Source organism: Bombina bombina, chromosome 6 (genome assembly GCF_027579735.1).
Source record: "Bombina bombina isolate aBomBom1 chromosome 6, aBomBom1.pri, whole genome shotgun sequence".
Classification (NCBI taxonomy): domain Eukaryota; kingdom Metazoa; phylum Chordata; class Amphibia; order Anura; family Bombinatoridae; genus Bombina; species Bombina bombina.
This window is the reverse complement of record NC_069504.1, coordinates 556,078,017-556,104,450: the sequence shown is the minus strand read 5'-3', so window position 1 is coordinate 556,104,450 and position 26,434 is coordinate 556,078,017. Positions and strand designations below refer to the sequence as shown.

At 38.0% G+C, this 26,434-nt stretch overlaps 1 protein-coding gene across 1 annotated transcript in view; it reads right to left on the bottom strand.

Annotated features, from left to right (window-relative positions):
* The window catches only part of PIGB (phosphatidylinositol glycan anchor biosynthesis class B), a 106,773-nt gene that overhangs the window by 66,960 nt on the left and 13,379 nt on the right, over positions 1-26,434 (bottom strand). The window contains exons 5-9 of the mRNA XM_053717499.1: positions 13,177-13,307; positions 12,959-13,099; positions 11,239-11,290; positions 2,362-2,573; positions 2,047-2,111 (exon numbers count right to left, since the gene is read on the bottom strand). Of these exons, the coding sequence (XP_053573474.1) occupies positions 2,047-2,111; positions 2,362-2,573; positions 11,239-11,290; positions 12,959-13,099; positions 13,177-13,307 (601 nt within the window). The remainder of the gene's footprint in view (positions 1-2,046; positions 2,112-2,361; positions 2,574-11,238; positions 11,291-12,958; positions 13,100-13,176; positions 13,308-26,434) is intronic.

Below are 26,434 nucleotides of genomic sequence, written 5' to 3'. Positions count from 1 at the left end.
ATTGAGAAGAACACAGTGAATTCTGTATTTTTGTACAATCAATAAAATATAGGATTTTTGTATTATAAAAGAGAGCTTGATTGCTTGATTCTGTCTTTTTTGAGACAAAAGTTTATTTCACTTTTGTCTTGTTCTATCTTATTACCTACCATATAATTCTATTAAGGGTCTGCGTCAATAGAATAAACAAGATTAATCTTTTTTTTTATTTAACTTTTTTTTTTTTCTTCTCCCTTCATTGGATTGTTTAAACAAAACTTTAAATATTAAAAAAGGGACATGAAACCAAACATACATTCATAATTTAAAAAAAAAATGTACTTCTAGAATCAAATTGACTTTGTTCTCTTAGTATCCTTGTTAAAAAGCAGGTAAGAAGCCTCGGGTGAATGCACGTCTCTTTTAGCGTTATATAGTAGCAGTTTTGCAAGAATGCTTTTAACAATGATATACATGGTGCAAACATTGCTGCCAAGTGCCAATAGTGTCCAAAAGCATTATTGTAACCTGCTGTTATATTATTCTCCAAACACATTTACCCTACCTACCCAGGTATGCTCTTCAACATAGAGTAGTATGAGAACAAAGTAAATTTGATGATAATAAGTAGAATGGAAACTTTTTTAGAACTGTTTTTCTATCTAAATCAAAAAGGAAGAAATTGGTGTTTTAGGTCCATTTAACTGCAATAATTGCCAATCTGAACACACATAACAGACTTTGTTACCAGCCAATCCAAAGTGTTTCAATAATCAGGATTCTAATGGAGTAACTCAATAGCAGCATAAGTATGACAGATAAAGAAACTACAGCTCTAGTTTAGCAGATAGCACTCCTAACATGGTAGTACAGTACAACTGCAGGCATTCATAACTATATATATATATATATATATATATATATATATATATATATATATATATATATTTATTAACACACTAGTTATGTCTAATGATATCTGAAACTCTAAAATAGAAGAAAGAGAGGGGCGCCTCATGTATAGAATTACCAAACCAAAAGAGCCAAAGCTTATCCACTCGAGACAAATTGGTACTCACATTTGAAATAAGCACTCCAATGTACTAATGGATTGAATCAATTGTGCATTGGTAGCATAAAGGTTTAAATAACAGGATAGAGGTAAGGTGTACACATGCCTGAGGAAACGGCCCTTCAGTGCCGAGAAACACGTTGCATTAGAGGGGATTACCCTCTTGACCACCACTTGTTGTTGTTATATTCTTTTAATATTTTGATTTTTTATTTCAATTATTTTTTTTAGTTTTTTAATACAAAATTTTTTCACTGTAACACAAGTATAGTGGTTTCTACCTTACCTCTCATTGCCCAATATTGGACTGTTTTGTGCATTTATCCTGTTTTTGGACCATATCATTGTCAACTCCTGGAGTGGGTGAGCGGATACGCCCGAACCTGAAATTATCAGTCTGCATCTACCAGCACATAGGTGTGCTATTGGACATTGTGAGTACCCAATTGGCTTAATTATCTCCATTGTTCCATCTATTTGGTTGATCTGCACATGTGGTTTCCTTTGTTGTCTTGACTCTCCATTATAGGCACACCAGGCGGGGTTATCCTGGAGTGGGTGTACTGACACACCAGATTATGTCCATCTGCTTCCATTAGCACATTGGGTGCTTATTTCAAATGCGAGTACCAATTTGGCTCAAGTCTATAAGCTTCGGCTTTTTTGATTTGGTGATTCTACACATAAAGCACCCCTCTCTTTCTTCTATTTTACAGTTTATCCAGCATCTTCTGTGAAGAAGAGTGCAGCCATCATTCACACTGAGGACATACTTGATTTTTTGCACTATCACAGTGACTTCCAACATGGGACTTTGATATAATTGTATGTTAATAAGTACAAGTGCCATTTATTGAATGTGTATATATAGTGTATGCGCCCTCTCTTATCTTTGATATTTCTGGTATCTGAAACTCTATAATTCTTTGAAGAAAGTTTTTTTTTTTTTTTTTTTTTTTTTTAAAAAAAAAAGGAAAATAGTGAAATTTACATACCACAAAATATCATGCAGAGTGGCAGCACCGGATAAATAAAGCGAAATTCTTTATGGCTCAGCATACTAAAACAACACACATAATATTACAGTAAGAATGATAAAAAGGTTTAATACAAACACATACTCTTGAATTATGCATTAGAGACAGGGTATAGTGAGAAGATCATTCTAACATATGACTATATTTTATAAATACGTAGAATACAGGCAGACCATAAAATGTCAAATACTGGTTATTTGTGATAAAATTCTGATACAATGAATACATGCAAAACGTTATGTAAATGTATATATTTGTTTAATTTTTACTTACCTATAAATTAGCAATGTCCAAGCCACAGCGACAAGGAGAATTCTATATCGTCTGGGTGTCAGGAAACAGCCATGAAAAAAGAATGGCAAGTGAGAGCCCAAGATGACCGGAAAACCTTGGGTGATGTACCAGTGCCATGGATGAGACCCATAGAAGGATCCAATGTTCTGCAGCACATTAAACTTTAGAAAGTTCCACTGAACCAATGTCCACTACAAAAAGTAAAGCACAAGTAGTCATTATCAATTTGTTTATTGTTGTACAAAAATAGATCAATCACTTGTATAGGTTCTTTACTGTACATAGTTACATAGTAATATAGGTTAAAAAAAAGTCACCCTTTCACACACACAGTCTACAAGTGGCAGTACACTCCCATTCTAACATATAACCAAGAAAAGGAGAATAATAGCGAAGAAGAGGATAAAGCTGGGTAAATGAGGTGAATACTAAGCTGCCACCAAATGGAGAGAAAAAAAAAGGATGGACTCACCACCATGAAATAAATTATTTTCACAGGTAAGAATACATTTTGTTTTCTTTCATAAGGTGGTGAGAGACCACAAGCCAATACTCCTGGGATCGAATACACAAGCTGTGGAGTCCACAAGAAAATAGGTGGGAAACAAATTAAGGAAGGACCTTTTTACCACCAGCCACTAAGACTAGAACTTTCATGTGAAAAATTATCCTAAAAGAAAAAGTGAGTAACGAAGATATACAAACCAAACACTGTGCTGGAGAAAATATTGTAAAAGAAACCACCACTTTCAAAAAAGGCAGAATGTTCAAACCATTCATAGGTTCAAAAGAGGAGTTTGAAAAAACTCTTAAAACCAATAAGGTTTTTAGGAAGAGAGAACACCCCTAAACACCAAAAATGTTCATGTTTAAAAACATAGATAATCCCTTTATTTACCATTCCACAGTTTTGCAAAACCAACACTGTTATAGAAAAATACGTGTTACCTCTGTAATTACCTTGTATCTAAGCTTCTGTTGACTGCCTCCTTATCTCAGATCTTTTGACAGACTTGTATTTCAGGCAATTAGTGCTGTCTGTTAAATACCTCCACGTGCATGAGCACAATATTATTTATACAATACACATTAACTAATGCCCTCTAGCTGTGAAAAACAGTCAAATACATTCAGATAAGAGGCGGCCTTCAAGGGTTTAGAAGTTACTAGCATATGAGACTACCTATGTTTGCTTTCAACTAAGAATACCAAGAGAATAAATCAAATTTGATGATAAAGGTAAATTTAGAAAGTTGTTTAAAATTACATGCCCTTTCTGAACTTTACTATCCCTTTAACTATTAGACTTACTTTGACTAGATCTAGAACAGAGATCTGAATGTCAGAGACATTTTAAGAAATTTGCAGATTATTTTGTAAAATTTAAAAATTTCTGGGATAAAAAGAAAAAGAAGAAGAAGAAGAAGAATATAGACTCAGTGGAAAAGATTAAAAAGGAAAAACTGAACATTCAGTTTAGGGCTGCATAACCAGTTCTGCATGATCACAGAATGATTGATTAGCAAAAGTGCTAGATGATAAATATGACTCTGTGTGGTACAACAGATGGAGAAAGGAAAGTTAGATGAAATACCAAATAGATTTAGAAACCTTCAGAAGCTGAGATTAAATATCCCCAGTTCTGGCAAAGTATTTGGAATAGAAAAGATAAAACAAAAGACAGACAAACTGGTATGAAACTATCTGAAGGAAAAAAACTTCTCATATGAAGCAATAGTAAACTGAAGCAGTCTACAATAAAAAGGTAATTCCTAGTATGTGAAATGCAGAAGAGTACAGAACTCAGTTCAAATCAAATTCAAGTGACTTCCATTATTGGTAAGGAAACTAAAAGGATCCTCTCTGGCACAGCAGAGACCTTGACTGACTTGAAAAACAGAGACAAGTATCTTTTTTGAGGGAAAAAAACAAGTCTGAGAAGAAAGAAGACTGCACAAAGTACAAAGATAATAAACGTTAACCTTTCCTAAAAATGCATTAGTTTGGTGGCATTATGCATAAAAAGATCCATACAGAGTTGCAAAGCCGAAGTGGTAGTAATAAAAATAAGCTTGCTAATATACACTTAGTCTAACAAAATAAGTGATCAGTGGATCAAGCTTCTAAAGTATCTAAATATTTAAAGGGACAGTCTACACCAGAATTTGTATTGTAAAAAAAGATATATAATCCCTTCATTACCCATTCCCCAGTTTTGCATAACCAACACAGTTATATTAATATACTTTTTACCTTTGTGATTACTTTGTATCTAAGCCTCTGCAGACTGCCCTCTTATTTCATATCTTTTCACAGACTAACATTTTAGCCAATCAGTTCTGTCTTGTAGGTAACTCCAAGGGTGTGAGCACAATGTTATTTATATGACACGTGAACTAATGCCCTCTAGCTGTGAAAAAATGTCAAAATGCATTCAGATAAGAGGCAGCCTTCAAGGGCTAAGAAATTAACATACAAGCCTACTTAGGTTTAGCTTTCAACTAAGAATACCAAGAGAACAAAGCAAAATTGATGATAAACGTAAATTGAAAAGTTGATTAAAAAATTCCATGCCCTATATAAATGAAAGTTTATTTTTGTCTAGACTGTCCCTTTAATAGTGGTTACCAACTACAAATACAACACTAAATAAAATTATAGTAAAGTATAATATTGGGACTTTAAGAGTAAGCCAGGGAAATAGGGGACAATAAATGTGAGCCATAAAGTAAGACCCCCCTGAAATAGAATATTAAAATAGGAAGTCACATATATACACATACTGGAAGAAATACAGTAGCCAGTTTGCAATGCATACCTTTGTTTACTATAAAGTATGTAGACAGATAAAGAAAAATAATATTGCTCCATAAAGTCACTTATAATATGAGGAAACAAAAAGTGTACCTCATATAACCAAGAAATACACAGCATAGTGAAAAAGTAAAGTTAAAGGGATACTAAACCCCAAAAAAAATTATTTCATGATTCAGATAGGACATGCAATTTTAAGCAACTTACTAATTTACTCCTATTATCAAATTTTCTTTGTTCTCTTGCTATCTTTATTTGAAAAATCATGAATCTAAGCTAAGAAGCCGGCCCATTTTTGGCTCAGCATCCTGGATAGCACTTGCTGATTGGTGGGTACATTTTTCAAATAAAGATAGCAAGAGAAAGAAGACAACATTGATAATAGAAGTCAATTAGAAAGTTGCATAAAATCGCATGCTCTGAATCCCGAAAAAAAAATGTGGGGTTAGTATCCCTTTAAGCCGATAACGTTATAGACAAAAAAAGTCCCCAAAATATTTATAGATAATTGTTGCTGCTTTAATAAGATCTTATAGCGAGTCTCCGCTCTTGTTATGAAGCACATCTACCTCCTCCTAGCTAACACAGACATCAGAATCAAGAAAAAACACTTCTGAATAGAAATAATGGCTGCTACTAATTGAGGAAGGGAAGGGAGCAGAGCGAGCGGGAAAAATTAGTGCTCGCATTGCCCGAGTGAGACGTGCTGTGCACGTGACTAACAGCGCACTAAAAAAGTTCTAAAAACAAAGTTAAGTCGCCAAAATAAAAGGAATGCAGTACAGTCAGTTGGTCTATCCATAACCAATTAAAAAACTTAACTTGTTCCTTTCACCCCACTTAAAGTAACATAAGCAAATACATGTTAAAGGTACCCAGCTCCTGACATGACACTGTCTGTACTTACATAATAAATGCCCTCTGGTTATGATATACATGTTAAAATGTACCTACTACTAGCCTTGGGCTATGTGAGTGAATATACACCTACTTTATTGTGCTTACCCAGATGCAGAGTTGCTGCATTCAGTAGAGAGCCCATCTAGTACTGTATAAAACAACAGAGGATTTGCCATGAGTACAACATCGAGGCCAAGCAGGAGGAGGCAAGGGACCAGTCCGCACAACAGCTGTGACAGGCTAGTGACCAAAACTCCCACAGGAGAATTACTTTACTCAGCCTTAGTACTTCTATATCCCTCTCTTCTTATAATTGCTGTCTGAGGAAAGTAATGGGTCATAACTTTCTTCAGAGAATCCCGATTCACAAAGAATCTTGAGCACCTCAATTCTTCACCTACTCCTGTGAGGCAAAGATAAGACTGGAATATCAGAGAGGTGAGAGGGATTAAAAGCTTATAGAATATTGGGAATCTTTGCCACCTCCTAGTGGCCAAGGTTTGAATTCCCAGGAGTAATAGCTTGTGGACTCTCGAAAAGTTATGAAAGAAAACTGCATTTTGCACCCCAGATCTCCAGCTCATCTGGGGAAGAGGTTAATTACTGAAGAAGTAGGCAATATAAATAATAAATTACATTGTAAGGATTTTTTTTACTATGCTTAATTCAATATTTTATGTGAAATGTAAAATTCAGCTTAATATCCCTTTAAGCAACTGTGATGATGTTTGAAGAAATCAGAATACAGCACTGTGACTGTAAAAGCAAACAATGCCTAAACACAAATATATATCCACATGGTAGAACTGAAAATGCAAAGGTGAAACTACAATTTGTTTATAGACATATTCATAAATGCATTTAAAACTAACACTATTTATGCTTTATGAAAGCTTGGGAAAAGCCTACTGTAACTACTGTACCAGAATATACATGCTTGTACATAAGTGGCAGTCAGGTCAGTTTTTCACAGGGTGATACAACTACCAACCCCAGCTCTATTGCTGGACAGGTGAAAAATCACCACAATTATAAAAACAAAAAAAATATTTTTATTAAATACAAGAGAATCTGTTTAACAATCATACTTAAATATGTTACTGTAAATGCCTTCTTTTAGATGCCAAAAAAAAATGTTGACTTGTTAATTTTAATTTTTATTATACACAATTATTATTCTCGACTGAGCCACGGGAGTAAGAAACACAACAACAGCATTAGAGGGAGGGTTAGGTGTTCCAAATTTACAAAGCTTGGGTTCAAGTGGACAATAAAGGGACCAAAATACTGGAGAACCTCCAGGCACATTATATTTAAATATTTATTTGTGAAGACACAAAAAGTTAAGATTTACAAACATGATACCAGCATGCTAACGTCTAACGCGTTTCAGCCTTAATCATAGTCAAGTGGACAATTACATTTTGCAAATGGAAGATGTAGATGCCCTGGCGTGGATATCTGCATAACTAAAATCTATATCCCTTAATAGCGGAATTTATGATGACTGAGACAGAATTCTTCACATATCTGCGTAACAGCAAAATAAAACAGCAGGAAACAATGTTAATCTTAAAGAGGGGCACATCAAAGTTTACAGTTAGCTGCTACTTTGACAGTGATCTAAGTCGTAAATGTTGTGGGTATCTCTATAAAGGCTCATAACTATAGGATCACACCAGAACCTCAGAAGCAATACAGGACCTAATTCCAAAAATATTTTTATTACAATTCCTTTTATCCACCGTATGTCTTTCCTTTCTACACAGTACCTCTCCCTCCCCTTTTCATTTACATCATTTTTTCTTCACATTCACTAGTTGACAGGGTGCTTTTACTATAAAACCTGCTTACCAGGAAGTGAAAAATGAACCTTTAGCACATTTAAACCATGGTGATTGATCACATGTATGCGACCACCAACTCTTTGCTAATTGTTAAAGGGTCACAACAGTCAAAAAATTACATTAGGGCATGTAATTGTATGGCTATCAACCCTGCACTACTGTGTGTTAAACCCCTGCAAAAGAATAGAAGTGCAGCTTGGGACCCGAAGAGTACTGCTGTTCCCAAGTGGAAGCTGCACTAGTTGCACATCTGAGTTGTGCGACTAGTGCTGCTGATTGGATCGGTGGCAAGCTTTGCTCAGGACCAGCAGTGCTTCGCAGGTTCCGAGCAGCACTTCTACTGTGTTTTTAACCCCTTTGCACACAGTAGCATAGGGTCGATAGCGTTAAAAATTAAATTCTGTACAGAATAATCTCTATTTTATTTTTTAATATTTTTATTGAGGTTCAAGGCAAGGCATACATGAAACATAAAACCAAGCATATAATAACATATAAACTTCATATGGTACAAATCGAGAGATACAATACATATTGCAAAAGGACACTCTAGTAGTATAGTATATAAATAAAATGCCTAATAATCTGAAGTGCCTCCCAGATGGTATTAGAGGCCGCTCTTGGACCTCAGACATGTGTATATATAAATGTATGGAAGACCATTGTTGACAATGGAAACCACTTTTGGATTTCCAGACAAGAACCTAATTTTTCAATTTTATGGGTCTCAAATAACAATGTAGAATGATAACCAATAGAAAGGTGAGGATGGATTACACAACAATAGAATAGAAAAGAATGGACAAGAATGGACACCCTCACTTACAAAAATCTAAACTGCAGATGAATATACTATTAGAGGCTTATATGGTTTTTGCTCTATACTACTAGGAGAAAGCAAGTATAGAAGTTTATGGGACATGGGGGAATACACTAGAATGGTCTTGAAATAACCCAGGCCAAAGTAAAATTAAGCTTTAGCCTCTTAGATAAGAGTGATGGTGTGGATGTGATAGGGGTCTAGGTATTTTGCAGGGTAGATAAGTACAACTCTGATTATTTAGCACAAAAGCATAGCGCCATACAAATAGGTGTACTCACAAGATAAGAAGTCAGCAATAAGTATTCAACATGAACAACATATGTATATTCTAGTACTGGTAATAGAATGCACAAACTAAGCTTGAACAGGTTTGAACTCCCTAATTTTATACTTAAACTCTTGTAAACCTCAAAGCTAATGAGGGTCTGAAGTAATGTGGGAACCTGAAAACATAGGGCTGGTTATTAGATTGTTAACCATGGCTTCCGCCTCGGCCGCTGGCAGGAGCACAGCAACAATTTTCACTAGCACAACTTCAGCTCTATAAGGGAGGCATATGATTGACTAACATTAAATGAGCTTAGCAGTCATAACTCCTAAAGGCAATCAAATATCTGGTGTTATGCATACTTTTGGCTATGTTAACTAAATAATAAAAACAGCTGAAAAATCTTAACCCAGGCTATAAGAATATATTAAACATGTTAAACAATCGTTCCAAGGTAACCCCCCTAAGCAATGCATTAAACACATCTAACTATCATAACCTGGTTATGAGGATAAAATATATTAACTAACTCCTGGTAAAATTTGCGGATATCCCCATGCCCACAGCAAACTGGGAATGCGATATCAGTCCAGGGATGGGGCAATGTTTACCCAATTCCAGATTTCTCTTGAGAGATATGAGGCAGGACAAGAGCGCAGTGGGTGAGGGCTTCATGTAATGGACTAATTAACTGCCCCTTCTGTGTCCCTTCAGTCATTTGTATCGGCACTAGGGATGGGGCTATTACCAAGAGACATTTAGGCTGTGGAGGGACAAGTCCTGATGACATTAGCGGTGGTGCCGATTTGTCTCTAATATTTTCCAGAGAGACTTCGGCAATGGTGTCTGTATAGGAAGGCAGCGTGGCATCATTTGACAGCATGGATGGGGAACGGCCTGCATATGCAAAGTTGCTTGCGCTCGCTACCGGCACACAGTGTCCCATATCAGTGTTCACATCCTCTGCCTCCGCCCCGCCATACCATGCCTCCGGTTCCTCCAGACCAGCACCAGGAGCCGTCAAGGGTTCCATGCAGGTGGGTGGTGGGTACTCGGGCCCTAAAACGCCCCCACTCCTCTCACAAAGCATAGTTAGCTCCGTTGCGGTAGACTGGTTTGTATCACGATCACCGTCGCCATTCACTTCTCCATGCAGAGTCGCATCAAAAGCAACTAGGTACGTTGCTAACAGGCTGCGCAGATCTTCAAGGATGACTTTAGCGATCTCCATAGTGAGCTTTTGAGGGTGATGTACGACAGGTAGAGTTGTGTAATCCTAATTATAGGAAGGTCTTGCGCTGCATCAATCTTTAGTTGTAGTCAGCTGCTTTAAGTTTAGCATTACATGCTACCTAACGACAAGGCCTATGCGCACCTCGCCGGGGGGTAAGTGAAAGGCCTCAGCCTAAAAATGTGCTCCGGGTGCTCCAGGTCTCAGTCCTTAGAGAGATAGTGGGCTCATCTAATGCAGGATCTTTAGTTGTGCAGTGAGCAAGCTGTGTAACAGATAGATGAGCCGTCTAAGATGGTATAATAAAAGAAAATACTGCAAGGGCTGGAGCAGAGTGGTGATGTGTGACCTATCATGGCCGCCTCCCGGAAGTTCTTCCATAATCTCTATTTTAAATATTACTAAACAGTTGAAAATAAAAAGGAGAATAATTTAAATTTCCCATAAAATATATCTCTAACTTTAAATCTTTTAAAGGGCTATAACAGTCGAACAATAGCATGCTCTAATTCGTTAGAGCATGTTATTGTTCGACTGTTATAGCCCTTTAAAAGACTTAAAGTTAGAGATATGATTTATGGGAAATTGAAATGATTCTCCTTTTTTCTTTTCAACTGTTTAGTAATATTTAAAATAGAGATTATTCTGTACAGAATTTAAATAATAGAAAACTGAAACAAGCCTCCTATAGAAATTGGGAGTCCTGGGACTCTCCTGGTCTCAATTAACTTGAGGGACTATGTTTATCTAATTGCTGGGCTCTGATACTCAGTATGTTTCTAGGTTCCTTTTGCTGTCTTTATATCCCTTACCATGTACTTTGTAAAACGGAAATTCAGATTTATTTCTCCTTTGCATTTCTCTTGCATCGAACAGGTATATTTGCAAATAAAGCTTGTTTTTAAAAAAAAACAAAAAAAACCTGCAGTATTAACAGTGTTAGGGGAGATGTTTATTAACACATTTTACTTACCTCACCAAAAAATATACGATCTACTATTAAAGATGCACCAACAGTAAACAGTCTGCAGAATATGAGGGTGATAAAAAAATATATTATTCATATTAAACAATATGTATAACAATAACACATACAATTTATATTCCTTCACACATTACAAGCATATGAGAAAAATGTTAAAATGAACATGAAAATTTGAAATTCAACTTTGTTAATACAGATAAAGCATGAAATAAAAAAAAAAAAAAAAAAAAAAACATTCACAGCTCATATATGTATAGCAGTCTGATTAGCTGGGGATTGTTCATGTGATACAAGAGACAGGGAAATAAAAAAGTTTGAAATTTGCAAATTTTTGGATTGGCTGTGATTGTGCTGGCAGCCAACGCAAGTCTGATAAAAGAGTGAACCTTGAGATAGCGCATATGGAGGGCAATATTTCTTTAGCCATATGCTTGAAATGTTTTTATTAAATTAAAGGGACAGAAAAGTCAAAATTAAACTTGCATGATTTAGACAGAAAATTTAAATTTAAGACACTTTTTAATTCACTTTTATTTTCAAATGTGCTTTGTTCTCTTAGTATCCCTTGATGAAAAAGAATACACACATACTCTAGTGGGAGCTAGTTGCTTATTGGTGCCTGCACACATTTGTCTCTTGTGATTGGTTAACTAGATGTGTTCATCTAGCTGCCAGTAGTGCAAAGCTGTTCCTTCAGCAAAGGATAACAAGAGAATTAAACTAATTTAATAATAGAAGTAAATTGGAAAGTTGTTTGAAATTGTATGTTCTATCCAAACCATGAAAAAGTATTTTGGGGTTTCCTATCCCTTTAAGTTTATATTAAAGTGAATGTAAATTTTGATGCTAAAGTGCCCAATTTTAAAAATTTGATTAAAAACAGGGGCACTTTAATTCATCAAAATTTACATTTAACTTGTGTTGTGAAAAAATACTTATCTCTTAAACTTGACAGCAGCTCCAGCTTCCTCTGGTCGTTGCAAGCCCTTTCTGATGTCAGAAATGATGGATAGGTCATCCTCCAATCACGGCTTCCAATCAGTGTCTGATTCAACGCTGTGATTGGAGGAAGCTGGATTCCTTATTTTAGACCCAGGAAGAGGCTTTGCGACAGGTGGAGGAAGTTGGATCGGCTGTCAAGTTTAAAAGGTAAGTTTTTTGACAACAGGAGTGAAATGTAAATTTTGATGCCCCTGTTTTTAATCAAATTTTTAAAAAACGGGCACTTTAGCATCGAAATTTACATTCACTTTAAAGGTTTTGTGCTTGTGCAACACTTTTCTGTGATTTCCCTATACTGAGGAACACTACATTTTTATTCAGCTTTGATAGCACCAGTATTTAATACAATGAGTAGGCGGGAAAAAATTACATATAGTTGTGTACTTCAAATTTTCAGGAATTCTCGTCCCTCACTGATTCCATATTCCACAGCTCTCTTCCACTCTAGGAAGCATTCATGCTTGTCAGTAAGACTCATGATATGGGAATAAAGACCATGCATGGGTTTTCCACTCAATTTTAGAGATAGGAAAAAAAGCCATATTGTTTACTCATCCACTGAAATTTTGTACTCATCTGGGACTAGTGGAAATGTCCTGCCTAGTATGTATGTACGTATATCTGTTTATGTGTACAGAGCATTCTGCAAAATTTACAAGAATGTTTTATTTGAACCTGTTATTGTATTTAAATTATTACTACTTACCCAACAGGAGCATACTGTTGTAGAATCAAGTCTACTTTCTTCTGTTGTTTTACAAAGTGGTAGAAAAGCAAAGGCACCCACAAAATGACAGCAGTTGGTCGAATTATGAATGCGAAAGCTACAAAAATCAAATATTTGGTGCTATAAAACAAGAAGACAACAACATTTGTAGTAACGTGCAAGAAGACACAAATTCAGCAGTTGTACAAATCTCTCACCTGTTCTTTCTGCTTGATCCTTCCAGAGGGTAATAATACAGAGCAAAAGTGCTGAGTACAGTTTCCATTGTGTTAGTTAGAGTGCGGCTGGAGCAGTACCATGTAAACCATGAACAGAGCTGGGAAAAGTACTGAACAAGAGAGGTACACAGAATATATGTAGAAATATTTAGAAGACAATCTGTATAAAAAAAAAAGCTAGATAGAATAGAGAGAGTAACATATTCTAAAGCACTTTAATTACTTTATGCTACTAGAATATTTACAATTATTTGGAGTTAAACTATCAAGTACATATATTTTTAATATTAATAAAACAACATCTTACATTAAAGACATAGTTTAAGTTCCCTATCAAACGTTTAAAAGCAGGGAAACTCCTAACTTAAACTGCCCGCTCCCCTCCTTAAAAGCTTTAAAGGGATAGATAGGGCAAAACTGAAATGTGCATTGAGGCAATACAGATTTAAATAGACACATTTTTGCAATATACTTCCATTAGCACAAATGCTTCTAGTAAAAGTTATTACTGTATTTCAGCGGCATATGCACATATGCTGAGGGCATGTGCACCAGTATTCAAGCTCAGAGAGATGTTGGTGGTCTGTATTGTGCATGTGAAGACTTAACTTGTGTCATAAAAGCCACTGCCGTCACTCTGAGAAGGTGCAGTGTTTGAATACTGGTGTATGGGCCCTCACGGCATGTGTGTGAAAAACAAAAATAAGTTTTACTAGAAGCATTTTTGTTTATGGAAGTATATTGCAAAATTAATTGTATTTAAAATTGAAATGCACCCATGCACATTTCAATTTTGACCTTTCTATCCCTAGTGATGGTAAATCCTAGCGTTTGTGAAACGCTATGATTGACCATTGGAACAAATAAAGGGGACTTTCATTTATAAAGTATAAAATACTTCATGCTGAAAGTTCCTTTATTTGTTCCAAGCGATCGCCGCACTGAGTTGCTAAGGCTATTGGCTAAGAGGTGGAAACGTCACCTCTCAGCCAAATAGCGAAAATAGCGTTCTGCCCGTGGGCTGTCTTAGCAGCTCAGAGCGGCGATCACTTGGAACAAATAAAGGAGTTTTCAGCATGAAGTATTTTATACTTTATGAATGAAAGTCCCCTTTATTTGTTCCAATGGTAAATCACAAACGCTAAGATTTACAATCACTTTAAATTACATCATCAATAACATCACAGAGGACATTGTTGATGACATCATCAGTGACATCAACCCACGGCATCATCAATGGGTTAACTAGTGACATCACCCTACAGTCAGAGGGAAAATTTATACAGTATATATGGCCAAAAGTATGTTGACACGTTACAATTACACCTATATGAGCTTGTTGGACATCCCATCTCCAAAGCATGGGAACTCATACGAAGTTGACCCCCCCCCCTCCTTTTCAGTTATAGCAGCCACTGCTGTTCTGAGAAGGCTTTCCACAACATTTTAAAGTGTGTCTGTGGGAATTTGTTCCCATTTAGCCAAAACAGCATTTGTGAAGTGTTAAATGGGATTGAGGTTAGGGCTCTGTGGAGGTCACTCAAGTTCCTCGACACCAAACTCATCAAACCATCTCTTCATGGACCTCACTTTGTGCACAGGGCACAATCATGCTGGAATAGAAAAGGACCTTCCCCAAACTGATGTCCCTCAATTGTCTAAAATATATTTGTATCCTGTAGCATTAAGATGACCCTTCACTAGAACTAAGGGGCATGAAAAACAGCCTCAGACCATTATCCCTCTTCCACCAAACTTTACAGTAGGCACTATGCATTCTGGCAGGGAATGTTCTTCTGGCATACATCACACCCAATTCTTTCATCAGAGTTCCAGATAGTGAAATGTGATTCATCACTCCAGAGAATGTTTCTCTCTCTCCAGAGTACAGTGCAACGGGCTGTACACCAGTGCCAATGCTTGTCATTGTGCATTGCTTGTGTACAACTGTGCGGCCGTGGAAAACCTTTTCATGAAGCTCCCAATAAAATGTTTTGTTCTGATGTTGCTACCAGATGCAGTTTGGAACTCTGTAGTGAGTGATGAAACAGATACAATATTTTTATGTGCTACTCACTTCAACATTCAAAAGCTCCGCTCAGTGAGTTTTCTGTGGTATACCTCATTGTGACTGGGCTTCCACTTCACAATAATGACACTTAAAATGGACTGGCATAGATCTAGTAGTTTAGAAAGCTCACAAACTGACTTGTGGCAAAGGTGGCATCCTATGACAGAACTTTATTTAAAATCCCTGATCTCTGCACTACAACCTACTGTACTGCCAACGTTTGTCTATTAAGATTTCATGGCTATATGCTGAATTGTATGCACCTGTTAGCAAAGAGTATGGCTGAAAATCTTAAAGGGATACTAAACCCACGTGATTCAGATAGAACATGCAATTTTAAGCAAATTTCTAATTTACTCCTATTATCCATTTTATTAGTTCTCTTGCACTCTTTATTTGAAAAGCAAAAAAGGAAATTTATGCTTACCTGATAAATTTATTTATTTCTTGACACGGTGTGTCCACGGATCATCTTAATTACTGTTGGGAATATCACTCCTGGCCAGCAGGAGGGGGCAAAGAGCACCGCAGCAAAGCTGTTAAATACCACTCCCTTACCCACAACCCCCAGTCATTCGACCAAAGGGAAAGGAGAAAGGAAGTTTGCAGAGGTGCCTGAGGTTTATAGAAAAATAAACTGTCTAAAAAATACAGGGTGGGCATCAATTTCCTTTTCTTTCTAATGACACGGTGAGTCCACGGATCATCTTAATTACTGTTGGGAACCAATACCCAAGCTAGAGGACATGGATGATAAGGGAGGGACAAGACAGGTAACCTAAACGGAAGGCACCACTGCTTGAAGAACCTTTCTCCCAAAAGAAGCCTCAGCCGAAGCAAAAGTATCAAACTTGTAAAATTTAGAAAAAGTGTGTAAAGATGACTAAGTGGCAACTTTGCAAATCTGTTCCACAGAAGCTTCATTTTTGAAGGCCCAAGAAGAAGAAACCCTGGAATGAGCCGTGATTTTCTCAGGAGGCTGCTGTCCAGCAGTCTCAAATGCCAAGCGAATAACACTCCGCAGCCAAAAAGAAAGCGAAGCAGCCGTAGCTTTCTGACCCTTGTGCTTCCCAGAGAAAACAACAAACAGAAGAAGACTGATGAAAATCCTTAGTCGCCTGCAAATAATATTTCAACACACAAACCACATCCAGGTTGTACAACAAACGCTCCTTAAGAGAAGAAGGATTAGGACACAAAGAAGGAACCACAATTTCTTGATTAATATTCCTAGCCAAAACCACTTTGGGAAGGAAACCTAAGGCAGTACGCAGGACCACCTTATCAGAATGAAAAATAAGATAAGGAGATTCACACTGCAATGCTGAAAGCTCCGAAACTCTTCAAGCCGAAGAGATAGCAACCAAAAACAAAACCTTCAAAGATAACATTTTTTTTTTTTTTTTAAATAGTTTTTATTGAGGTTCATATATAGGCGTACAAACAATTATCTTAAACAAGGTATAAATTGTAGTATAGTGAGATTAGAGAACTGGCACTAGATTGTATGTGTTAGTGGAATAAAGGATAATATATCCGGTGCTGACCCCATAAATCAATAGTACAAAGAAGTGAGGATATAAGAGACCCTCAAAGTAGGGGTATGTTAGCACTCATTCCTACTAATTAGTGAAAATATTAAAAATTTAAATTTTATTAATCAAAGTTAAAAACTAAATATAGTTATGTGTCAAAGTGGCCTTATAAAACCGATAGTACCTATACAACTTGCTAACTAAAGTCACCTTGTCCCCCTGTTTCCTGGCCGATAACTGCTCCCTCGGCTTCAGGTGACAGGGACAAGAGACTATAAGTTAAAGAGTTAAAACCAAAGATAGTGCACCAAGGTGCTTACTATTTGCACATACTATTTACACAAACGCGTTTCGGCTGTGTATAGCAGCCTTTTTCAATGTGGTATGGACAAGCCGAGGCCCGGGTGCCACCCCTTCTTATAGTACTAAGCAGCCTATGATTTGACCAATCACACGTAAGGGGCGAAATACGCCCCATAACGCACCAATGGCTGACACTTAGAAACAGGGCTTGTATACAGTCTGCCTTCTCATTGGTTAATGCGTACAAATGATGACTTACACGATCGATATGAAATCCACAATATTTAGCACATAATTTGACCCTAATATTATGAGTCCTTAGGTTTAGTATGGTTCGAATTGAAATCTGCTTTAAAGGGGAATCCCTTGTGGTATGTGTTTCAGTGGGAGCGGAGATTATCTATGCTGGCACAAGTCACGTCTTTAATTCTCCGTATGTAAAGCTGTTTGAGTTTGTGAATCTTCAATCATGCTACTAGTAATCAAAGTTATCCTTACATAGAGCTTCACTTATACCGCTGATGATCAACGGTTTTGCAGTGACATTTCTCCCCGTGTTATTATATTGATTCACCAATAAGTGTGCTTCTCTCTTTCCCTCAGATATCACAAGCAACCCGATTGGTCTTAAACCTAGACATAGGTCAATAGTGAAAGCTGTGTATATGTTGCCTGATGTTGTTACAGGCAGGTTGCCTTTCCAACATCATATATGTGGCAACAATATCTTTATGGGTATATTGTTATCGATCTGCAGCATTAAGCTAGTGTGTAGTATTATGGTCACGGTTATGATTCAAATTGAAATTAGTATTAAGGGGGCAACTACGGACATTACCACATAATTAGTATGAAAATACATATAAATATGGTGTATCCTAAAGTTGTTAAAAACCCTTAAGCAAACTTACGTAACCTTTAATCTGTATCATAAACTTACAAGTTACAGATAGCTTGGCTTAAAGTACTATGGGCAGCACAAAGACTAAGATCCCAATCTATAAACTAGGTAAGAGAATAAGCTGTAAGTAAATTCCATATGCGATTCAGTGTATATGTGGATTCCACACACTGTTTAATCCTTAAATTCCTTTAGCACTTGAGTTAAGTAACCCTTGGAATAGCATATGGATATCACATAACTTAAGTTAACCATGATTATAGTAAAAGATTGGGATAATAATTCAGATCCATAAGGATAACATATGACATACAGAGATTCATCCAAATATTTTATTTTATATGACCTTAAAGGAAAACCCAATAATTATTTGCTTCATTCATTCCATATGGAGTGACTGAATTTAGCCTAAAAATCCATTCTGTTTCTTTTCTTAAAAGAGCATTTTCTGTATCACCTCCTCTAATACCTGGCTTAACCCTTTCTAGGCCCCAGCATTTAAAAGAATTAGGTTTTCCAGAATGTTTTAACAGAAAGTGTTTGGCTACACTGGTGATCTGTTTCCCATCTAATTGGTCTTTTTCTGCATTACGTATGTTGCACAAGTGTTCTGTGATTCGTGTTCGTAATTTGCGTGTAGTCATGCCAGTGTAAATTAAATTACATGAGCATGAAAGGCAATAGATCACGTTATCACTCTGGCAATTGATATGTGTCTTGATTTTCCATTTTTTGGAAAATCTATCAATAATGCAGTCTTTTTTGATCATATATTGGCATGTTTTACAATGACCACACGGGGTGGACCCTTGGTATATTGGTTTTTTATTCCTATTTCTGTCAAAGTGACTCATAGTAAGATTATCCATAAGGTTTCTACCTCGTCTAAAGGTTAAAGATGGTCTTTCTGGTATCAGTTTTTTTAAACTTTCATCACTTTGTAGTATGTGCCAATATTTTTGGATGATAGAATTAACTTGATTACTCTGTGTGTTGTATGTCGATATGAACCTAATAACATTGGAATCTGAATCACATTTTATGTTAGGTTTTAAAAGTTCTTGTCTATTTTTGTTGAGTGCTTTATTATATGCTCTGGCTAATAATCTCCTAGAGTAGCCTCTTTGAGATAATCTTTCCCTCAAATCTTGTGCTGACTTCTTGAAGGAAAGAATATCAGTGCAGTTTCTCCTTAATCTTAAATACTCTCCATAAGGGAGGCTCTTTATAGTGGAAGGATGGTGATTGCTTGTTGCATGCAAGATGTTGTTAGTAGCCGTAGCTTTTCTGTATGTGTCTGTCACCAATTTATTGTCACACTTAGAAATAGTTAGATCTAGGAATTCAACTTTCTCGATGCTCTCATTATGTGTAAGGTATAGACCAAATGGATTGTCATTCAGCATCTTAAAGAATTCTTTCAATATTTCTATTGGGCCTTCCCAAACTAGGAGAATATCATCTATATACCTGGACCAGTGGGAGATGTATTGTGTGTACCCATAGTTATTCTCATTGAACACAATCATCTCTTCCCACCAGCCCAGGTATATGTTTGCATAAGTAGGTGCACAGGATGTGCCCATAGCGGTGCCACAAACTTGAAGGAAGAAGTTGTCATCAAATACAAAGTAGTTGTGTGTTAATACAAACTTGAGAAGTCTGATGACAAAATCTTTGGTTAGTAGGTCCATATTTTCTTCCTTTTGTAGGAAGCGAGTTATAGCTTTAATGCCCCATTCAGTTTCAATGCTCGTATACAGGGATTCGACATCACAAGTGACTAGTGTAGAATGTTGTGTCATTTCAAGTGTTTGTATCTTATTTAAGATGTGCATAGTATCCCTTGTAAACGATGGTAAAGCAACTACTATGTGTCTTAACCTAGCATCAACATATCTACTAGCTTTCTCTGTGAGTGATCCTATGCCAGAGACGATCGGCCTCCCTGGTGGGCATGTGATGTTTTTATGGACTTTTGGCAACAGGTACATTGTGGCTACTTTTGGATTGTTGACAGTTAAGTACTTGTGTTCTTTCTGGTCAATAACTTTGTCGGCCAGAGCAGTATCAATAAGTTTACAATAGATTTCTAGAATCGTAGTACCACAACATTTTACAGTATGTATCCAAAATAAACATATAAGAGCTGCCTCCATTTCCATAGTACCTTGAGTTTAGTACAGGAGCCTATCAAATATCCTAACATATGTTTACAATCCAGTTTATTGTTGTAGCCTAGTATTTAACAATCAAAAGAAAAAAAAAGAAGGAACCTCGTATTTTCACTTTTTTTCTGAGAAGTAGTTCCCTTAATGAGCCTTTGAGACCTCTTGGGCCCAATTCTTTACATAAGTGTTGCATAGGGAAATGTAGTTATATAATAAACAGAGAGAACTAAACATAAACAACCTGCTAATATGAAAATGAAAAAACATCACAAGGATGTTACCATGTCTGAATTACTTATCAGGTTGCTGCCTTAATGAATATAAGTAATATTATACTATAACTGTGTAAAAGAACATTTTCCCGCATTGAAAAGAAGAATAACATATAAGTTGTTTATAGCGGGGGGAAATAAATATATAAGAAAAAATATGATTATATTTGCGGTATTTATCTAGGGAAACCGCATTAAAACACATCAAGCATATTTACGGATGCCAGAGTGTATTGGTGGGAGGGGGAGCTATATATACATATAATAAAAAAAGGAGTAGAAATTGTTTATGGGAGCAACAGAAATATTAAGTTAGAAAACTAGGTCACATAGTTGGCATATAATGATATGGTGAGATTGTCAACTAAATATGGTCAAGACATTTTATCCAGCAGTATCAACCATGAGTAAACACCTATATGTTGAACTCCATATAGCCGAACCCTTATTTTGCTTTATTAATTGGGAAGAGGGCTAACGGTTACCTCCATGGGGAAGTTAGCATAGAAGTACTGTAAGGGGTAGAGATCCAATGTGGGGTACATTGTCTTAGAGTTGATCAGTAAACTATAATGGAAAGATGTAGTCAATACCATGTAGAGGCTTCACTATGACACACTAGCAATAAAGATCAGACCTAGGGGCACGGGCCCTATGCCCCAGGACAGAATGTATATAGATAAGCGCTATTGGTTAATAACCATACTAATAAGCATGTCAGAGAGAACTAGCTAAGTGTCATAGAATCTATAAAATATAAATTAAATTAAATGTGGGGACAAACGACACACGTCTGTACAAATTAGGTGATACCAACGGAGGGATATTATTATTATAAGGGATGGGGCAAAACAATTATACCTTATAAAGCAGCTACAGTACTGTGTATAAGAAATGTTAAGGTGCAGCCTCGGCCGCTGTCTGCACCCATGCTATAGGAAAATAGGAGGAAAAGATACATATAGGGACACACACACACATATGGGGAATTGAAGCAGTAGGTAGCGGGTATAATTGCATCCACTTAGTCCCTGTGTAACAGCTGGGAACCTTATGCAAAGTATTCTCTAAATAGAAAGTTATTTTGAGAAACACTTAGGTGCCATAATTATGGATATCATGGTCCCAAAGGCAAGGCATGGGGGTACAAAGAATATTGAGCACAAAACATTATGGTAAACAATTTATAATTAAACCATGACTCCCCTCTAGCGGTGGAAGATGGCTATTGCATCTTATACCCAGGAATATTAGTTAAAAGCCAAATTCTGCATTATAACTTGTTTTAAAATATATGACTCAAACGATATAGTTCTATAGGACCTAATACAATCAGCATAGTGAAACATACACACATAATATATTGAACACGAATGTAAGCCACTAATTTAAACTAGAATAAGGCTGTGCAAATAAACAGCTTATGTTCACGCTTAGCCCACACATAGATAGTAGCCCCATTTTTCCTGTAATGAGTGTTCACACTGGTAATGAGATATCAATAATGAAGGGTTAGTCCACATTCACAAGTCCGTAGGTGACTAAGAGGGTTTTTGAGAAAGATAGTCCACTTTATCACACTTCAACATAAAAGTTTAACGATAAGATAATATGCAAACAACTAAAGCTAAGTTCGTTCAAGAGATATTCAGAACCATGTTTCACTAATTGACCATACTAGCCTGCTTCAAAATAGGTCAAAGGCAGCCCAAGGCCTAACTATAGTTTTTCCCCCTGGAACACTTGATCCCCAAAGCCATCTAGGACCAAAGCGCTGCATCTACAAAACAGCACTTCTTCAGCCCGTGCATATGTCACCGTCGCATCGAGCCAAGCACCGCCATCACGAAGTAGAGGGAGAACTTCCCAGACATGGCCGCCGACTGTGTAAGCCACGCACACACTCTGCACACATGGCCACAAACCCGGGTCTCCCACCTGGCCAAATCTGAAATCAGGCAAGAGTAGGGATGCATCTGTGTCCAGTGTCCAAAGATTATGACTCAATGCTGAAGCAATAAGCTGTGAGGATAGGGTTACCATCGTCCTAATGGGACCTGTATCCATAGCTTGTTTGGCGCTGAGTAAGTCATCTCCGGGGTAAACTCTGGAGCAACAGGTAACTGGTCTGGCGTAATTAGGCTCAGGATCATCTGTCCTCTGCAAACACACAAACCAGGGTTCAGATAATGCTCTCCCCGTCTGTTGTTTCTTCACGGGAGGCATTTTGATCTGCAATGCCTCAAATGGATCTTCATTCTCCTCGGTGACTTCCCACATATGATCTGCCGGATCAGCAGCGTTTGTGGTTGCTGTAGGGCACATGGTAGTCGCCATTGTATATAGCGCATCAGTTGTCTGCAGATCACCTAAATTACTCACAAGGTGCAGGCCATCTAGGTTGTTGTGCATCCTCTCTGCAAAGCTGGCAATCAGGGCTAGGGCCTGTCGATAGAAGTCTTCCATAATTAAATGCGTAATATTAAGTTCCACACAAAGCAGGCTGCGTCTGTAGGATCAACATTCACGGTCCTCCCATACCTTAATAAGTTCTGAATCTCTGCAAATGGGTTTCTATACAGATTGCTCTGCCCAAGTGAAGTCCTAGATCTGATGTTAAGTTGAAAACTATTACCTTTGCCCCCAAATCAATTATTTTTTTAGGAGCTCCTGAAATGTGCGTCTCTTCTCTTCAGTGGCTAGCTCCGCCCCCCCAAAGATAACATTTTAATATCCAAAGAATGCATAGGCTCAAACGGAGCCTGTGGAAGAACTCTGAGAACCAAATTAATACTCCAAGGAGGAGTAGCAAACTTAAACATAGGCCGAATTCTAACCAAGGCCTGACAAAAAGACTGAACATCTCGCACATATGCTAGACGCTTGTGCAACAAAATAGATCAAGCAGAAATTTGACCTTTCAAGGTACTTGCAGATAAACCCTTCTCCAGACCCTCCTGGAGAAAAGACAAAATCCTAGGAATCCTAACTCTACTCCAAGAATAACCTTTGAATTCACACCAATACAAATATTTACACCATATCTTATAATACATTTTTCTAGTCACAGGCTTACGAGCCTGAATCATAGTCTCAATAACCGACTCAGAAAACCCACGCTTAGATAATACCAAGCGTTCAATCTCCAAGCAGTCAGCTTCAGAGAAACGAGATTTGGATGAAGGAAGGGCCCCTGAAGTAAAAGGTCCTTCCTTAACGGAAGTCTCCAAGGTGGAAGAGAGGACATCTCCACCAAATCTGCATACCAGATTCTGCGAGGCCACGCCGGTACAATGAGAATCACTGATGCCCTCTCCTGTCTGATCCAAGCAATGACCCGAGGAAGAAGAGCAAACGGAGGAAACACATATGCCAGACTGAACTCCCAAGGCACTGCCAGAGCATCTACAAGTACCGCCTAAGGATCCCTTGACCTGGACCCGTACCTCAAGAGCTTGGCATTCTGACGAGATGCCATGAGATCCAACTCCGGCTGTCCCCATCTGAGAATCAAGCTTGAAAACACCTCCGGATGAAGTTCCCACTCCCCTGAATGAAAAGTCTGTCTGCTCAGAAAATCCGCTTCCCAATCGTCCACCCCTGGAATGTGGATCGCAGACAGACGGCAGTTGTGAGCCTCCGCCCACTGAATAATCTTGGCAACCTCCGTCATGGCCAAGGAACTCTGAGTTCCTCCCTGACGATTGATGTAAGCCACTGACGTTATATTGTCCGACTGAAATCTGATAAACTGGGCAGAAGCTAGCTACGGCCAAGCCAGAAGAGCATTGAAGATTGCCCTCAGCTCTAGAATATTTATGGGAAGAATCAACTTCTCCAGAGTCCATAGACCCTGAGCCTTCAACGAACCCCAGACAGCTCCCCATCCCAGCAGACTGGCATCCGTGGTTACGATCACCCAGTTTAGTCTGTGAAAGCAGGTTCCCTGGGAGAGAAGATCTTGAGACAACCACTACGGAAGAGAATCCCTTGTCGCCTGATCCAGAACAATTCGGGGAGACCGATCCGCATAATCCTCATTTCATTGTCTGAGCATGCATAATTGCAAAGGTCTGAGATGAAACCGAGCAAACGGAATGATGTCCATAGCTGACACCATCAGACCAATTACCTCCATACACTGAGCCAATGACGGCCGTGGAGAGGACTGAAGGGCAAGACAAGAGTTTAAGATCTTTGTTCTTCTGACCCTCTATCAGGAAAATCTTCATCTTTAGAGAATCTATAATGGTCCCCAAGAATACCACTCTTGTAGCAGGAACCAATGAACTTTTTCCTAAATTCACCTTCCATCCGTGGGAGCGCAGAAAAGACAACAACAACAACTCTGTGTGGGAGTTTGCTTGTTGAAAGGATGATGCCTGAACCAGAATATCGTCCAGATAAGGCCCCACTGCAACCTGAGCACCGCCAACAGCGCTCCCAGAACCTTCGAGAAAATTCTGGGGGCCGTTGCCAGACCAAAAGGAAGGGCCACAAACTGAAAATGTTTATCTAGAAACGCAAACCGTAGGAACTTATGATGATCCTTGTGGATGGGAATATGCAGGTATACATCCTTTAAATCCACCATAGTCATGAACTGTCCCTCCTGAACCAAAGGAAGAATGGAACGGATAGTGTCCATCTTGAACGATGGAACTCCGAGAAATTTGTTTACACATTTGAGATCCAGAATAGGCCTGAAGGTTCCCTCTTTTTTGGGAACCACAAACAGGTTGAAATAAAAACCTAGACCCTGCTCCTGAACTGGAACAAGAACTATCACTCCCAGATCGGAAAGATCCTGGACACATCTTAAGAACGCCTCTCTTTTTATCTGGTCTACAGATAATCTTGAAAGGTGAAACCTGCTCCTGGGAGGAAAACTTTTGAACTCCAACTTGTATCCGTGGGATACCACATCCACCGCCCAGGGATCTGGAACATCCCGAAACCAAGCCTGAGCAAAAAAAGATCCACAAGATCCGCTCCCAAACCGGGGGCAGACCCTTCATGCTGACTTTGAGTCAGAGACAGGCTTCTTAGACTGCTTCCCCTTGCTCCAAGACTGATTGGACTTCCAGGAGGACTTGGACTGTTCCTGCTTGGAGGAAGTGGAGGAGGGCTTGCCTTCAAAGTTAAGAAAGGAACGAAAATTACTCTGAAGACCCTTTGACTTATTTCCCTTATCCTGGGTAAGGGAATGACCCTTTCCTCCCGTAATATCTGAAATAATCTCAGCTAAGCCCGGCCCAAACAAAGTATTACCCTTGTAAGGAATAGAGAAAAGCTTAGACTTAGAAGACACATCCACTGACCAAGACTTCAACCACAAAGCCCTGCGAGCCAAAACAGCAAAGCCAGAAATCTTTGCTCCCAGCTTGATGACCTGCAAAGATGCATCCGTTATAAAAGAATTAGCCAATTTAAGAGCCCTTTAAGAGCCCTAATCCTATCTAGAATTTCCTCAAGAGGCTATCTGCCTAAATAGAATCAGATAACGCATCAAACCAATATGCTGCCACACTAGTGACAGTAGCAATACACACCACAGGCTGCCATTGCAACCCCTGGTGAACATACATTCTTTTAAGCAATGCTTCCAACTTCTTATCCATAGGATCATTAAAAGAACAATCCTATCCTCTATGGGAATAGTAGTCCTCTTGGCTAAAGTGGAAATAGCACCCTCCACTTTAGGAACTGTCTACCAAGACTCCTTAACAGACTCAGCGATTGGAAACATTTTCTTAAAAATAGGAGAAGGGGAAAAAGGAATCCCCGGCTTCTCCCACTCCCGTGTAATAATTTCAGAAGCACGATCTGGAACAGGAAAAACCTCCACCTCTGAAGGAACATCAAAATACTTATTCAGCTTACTAGATTTCTTAGGAGTGACTACAACCGTGGAATCAGAGTAATCCAAAGTAGCCAAAACTTCCTTAAGAAGCACCCGTAGGTGTTAAAGCTTAAACCTGAAA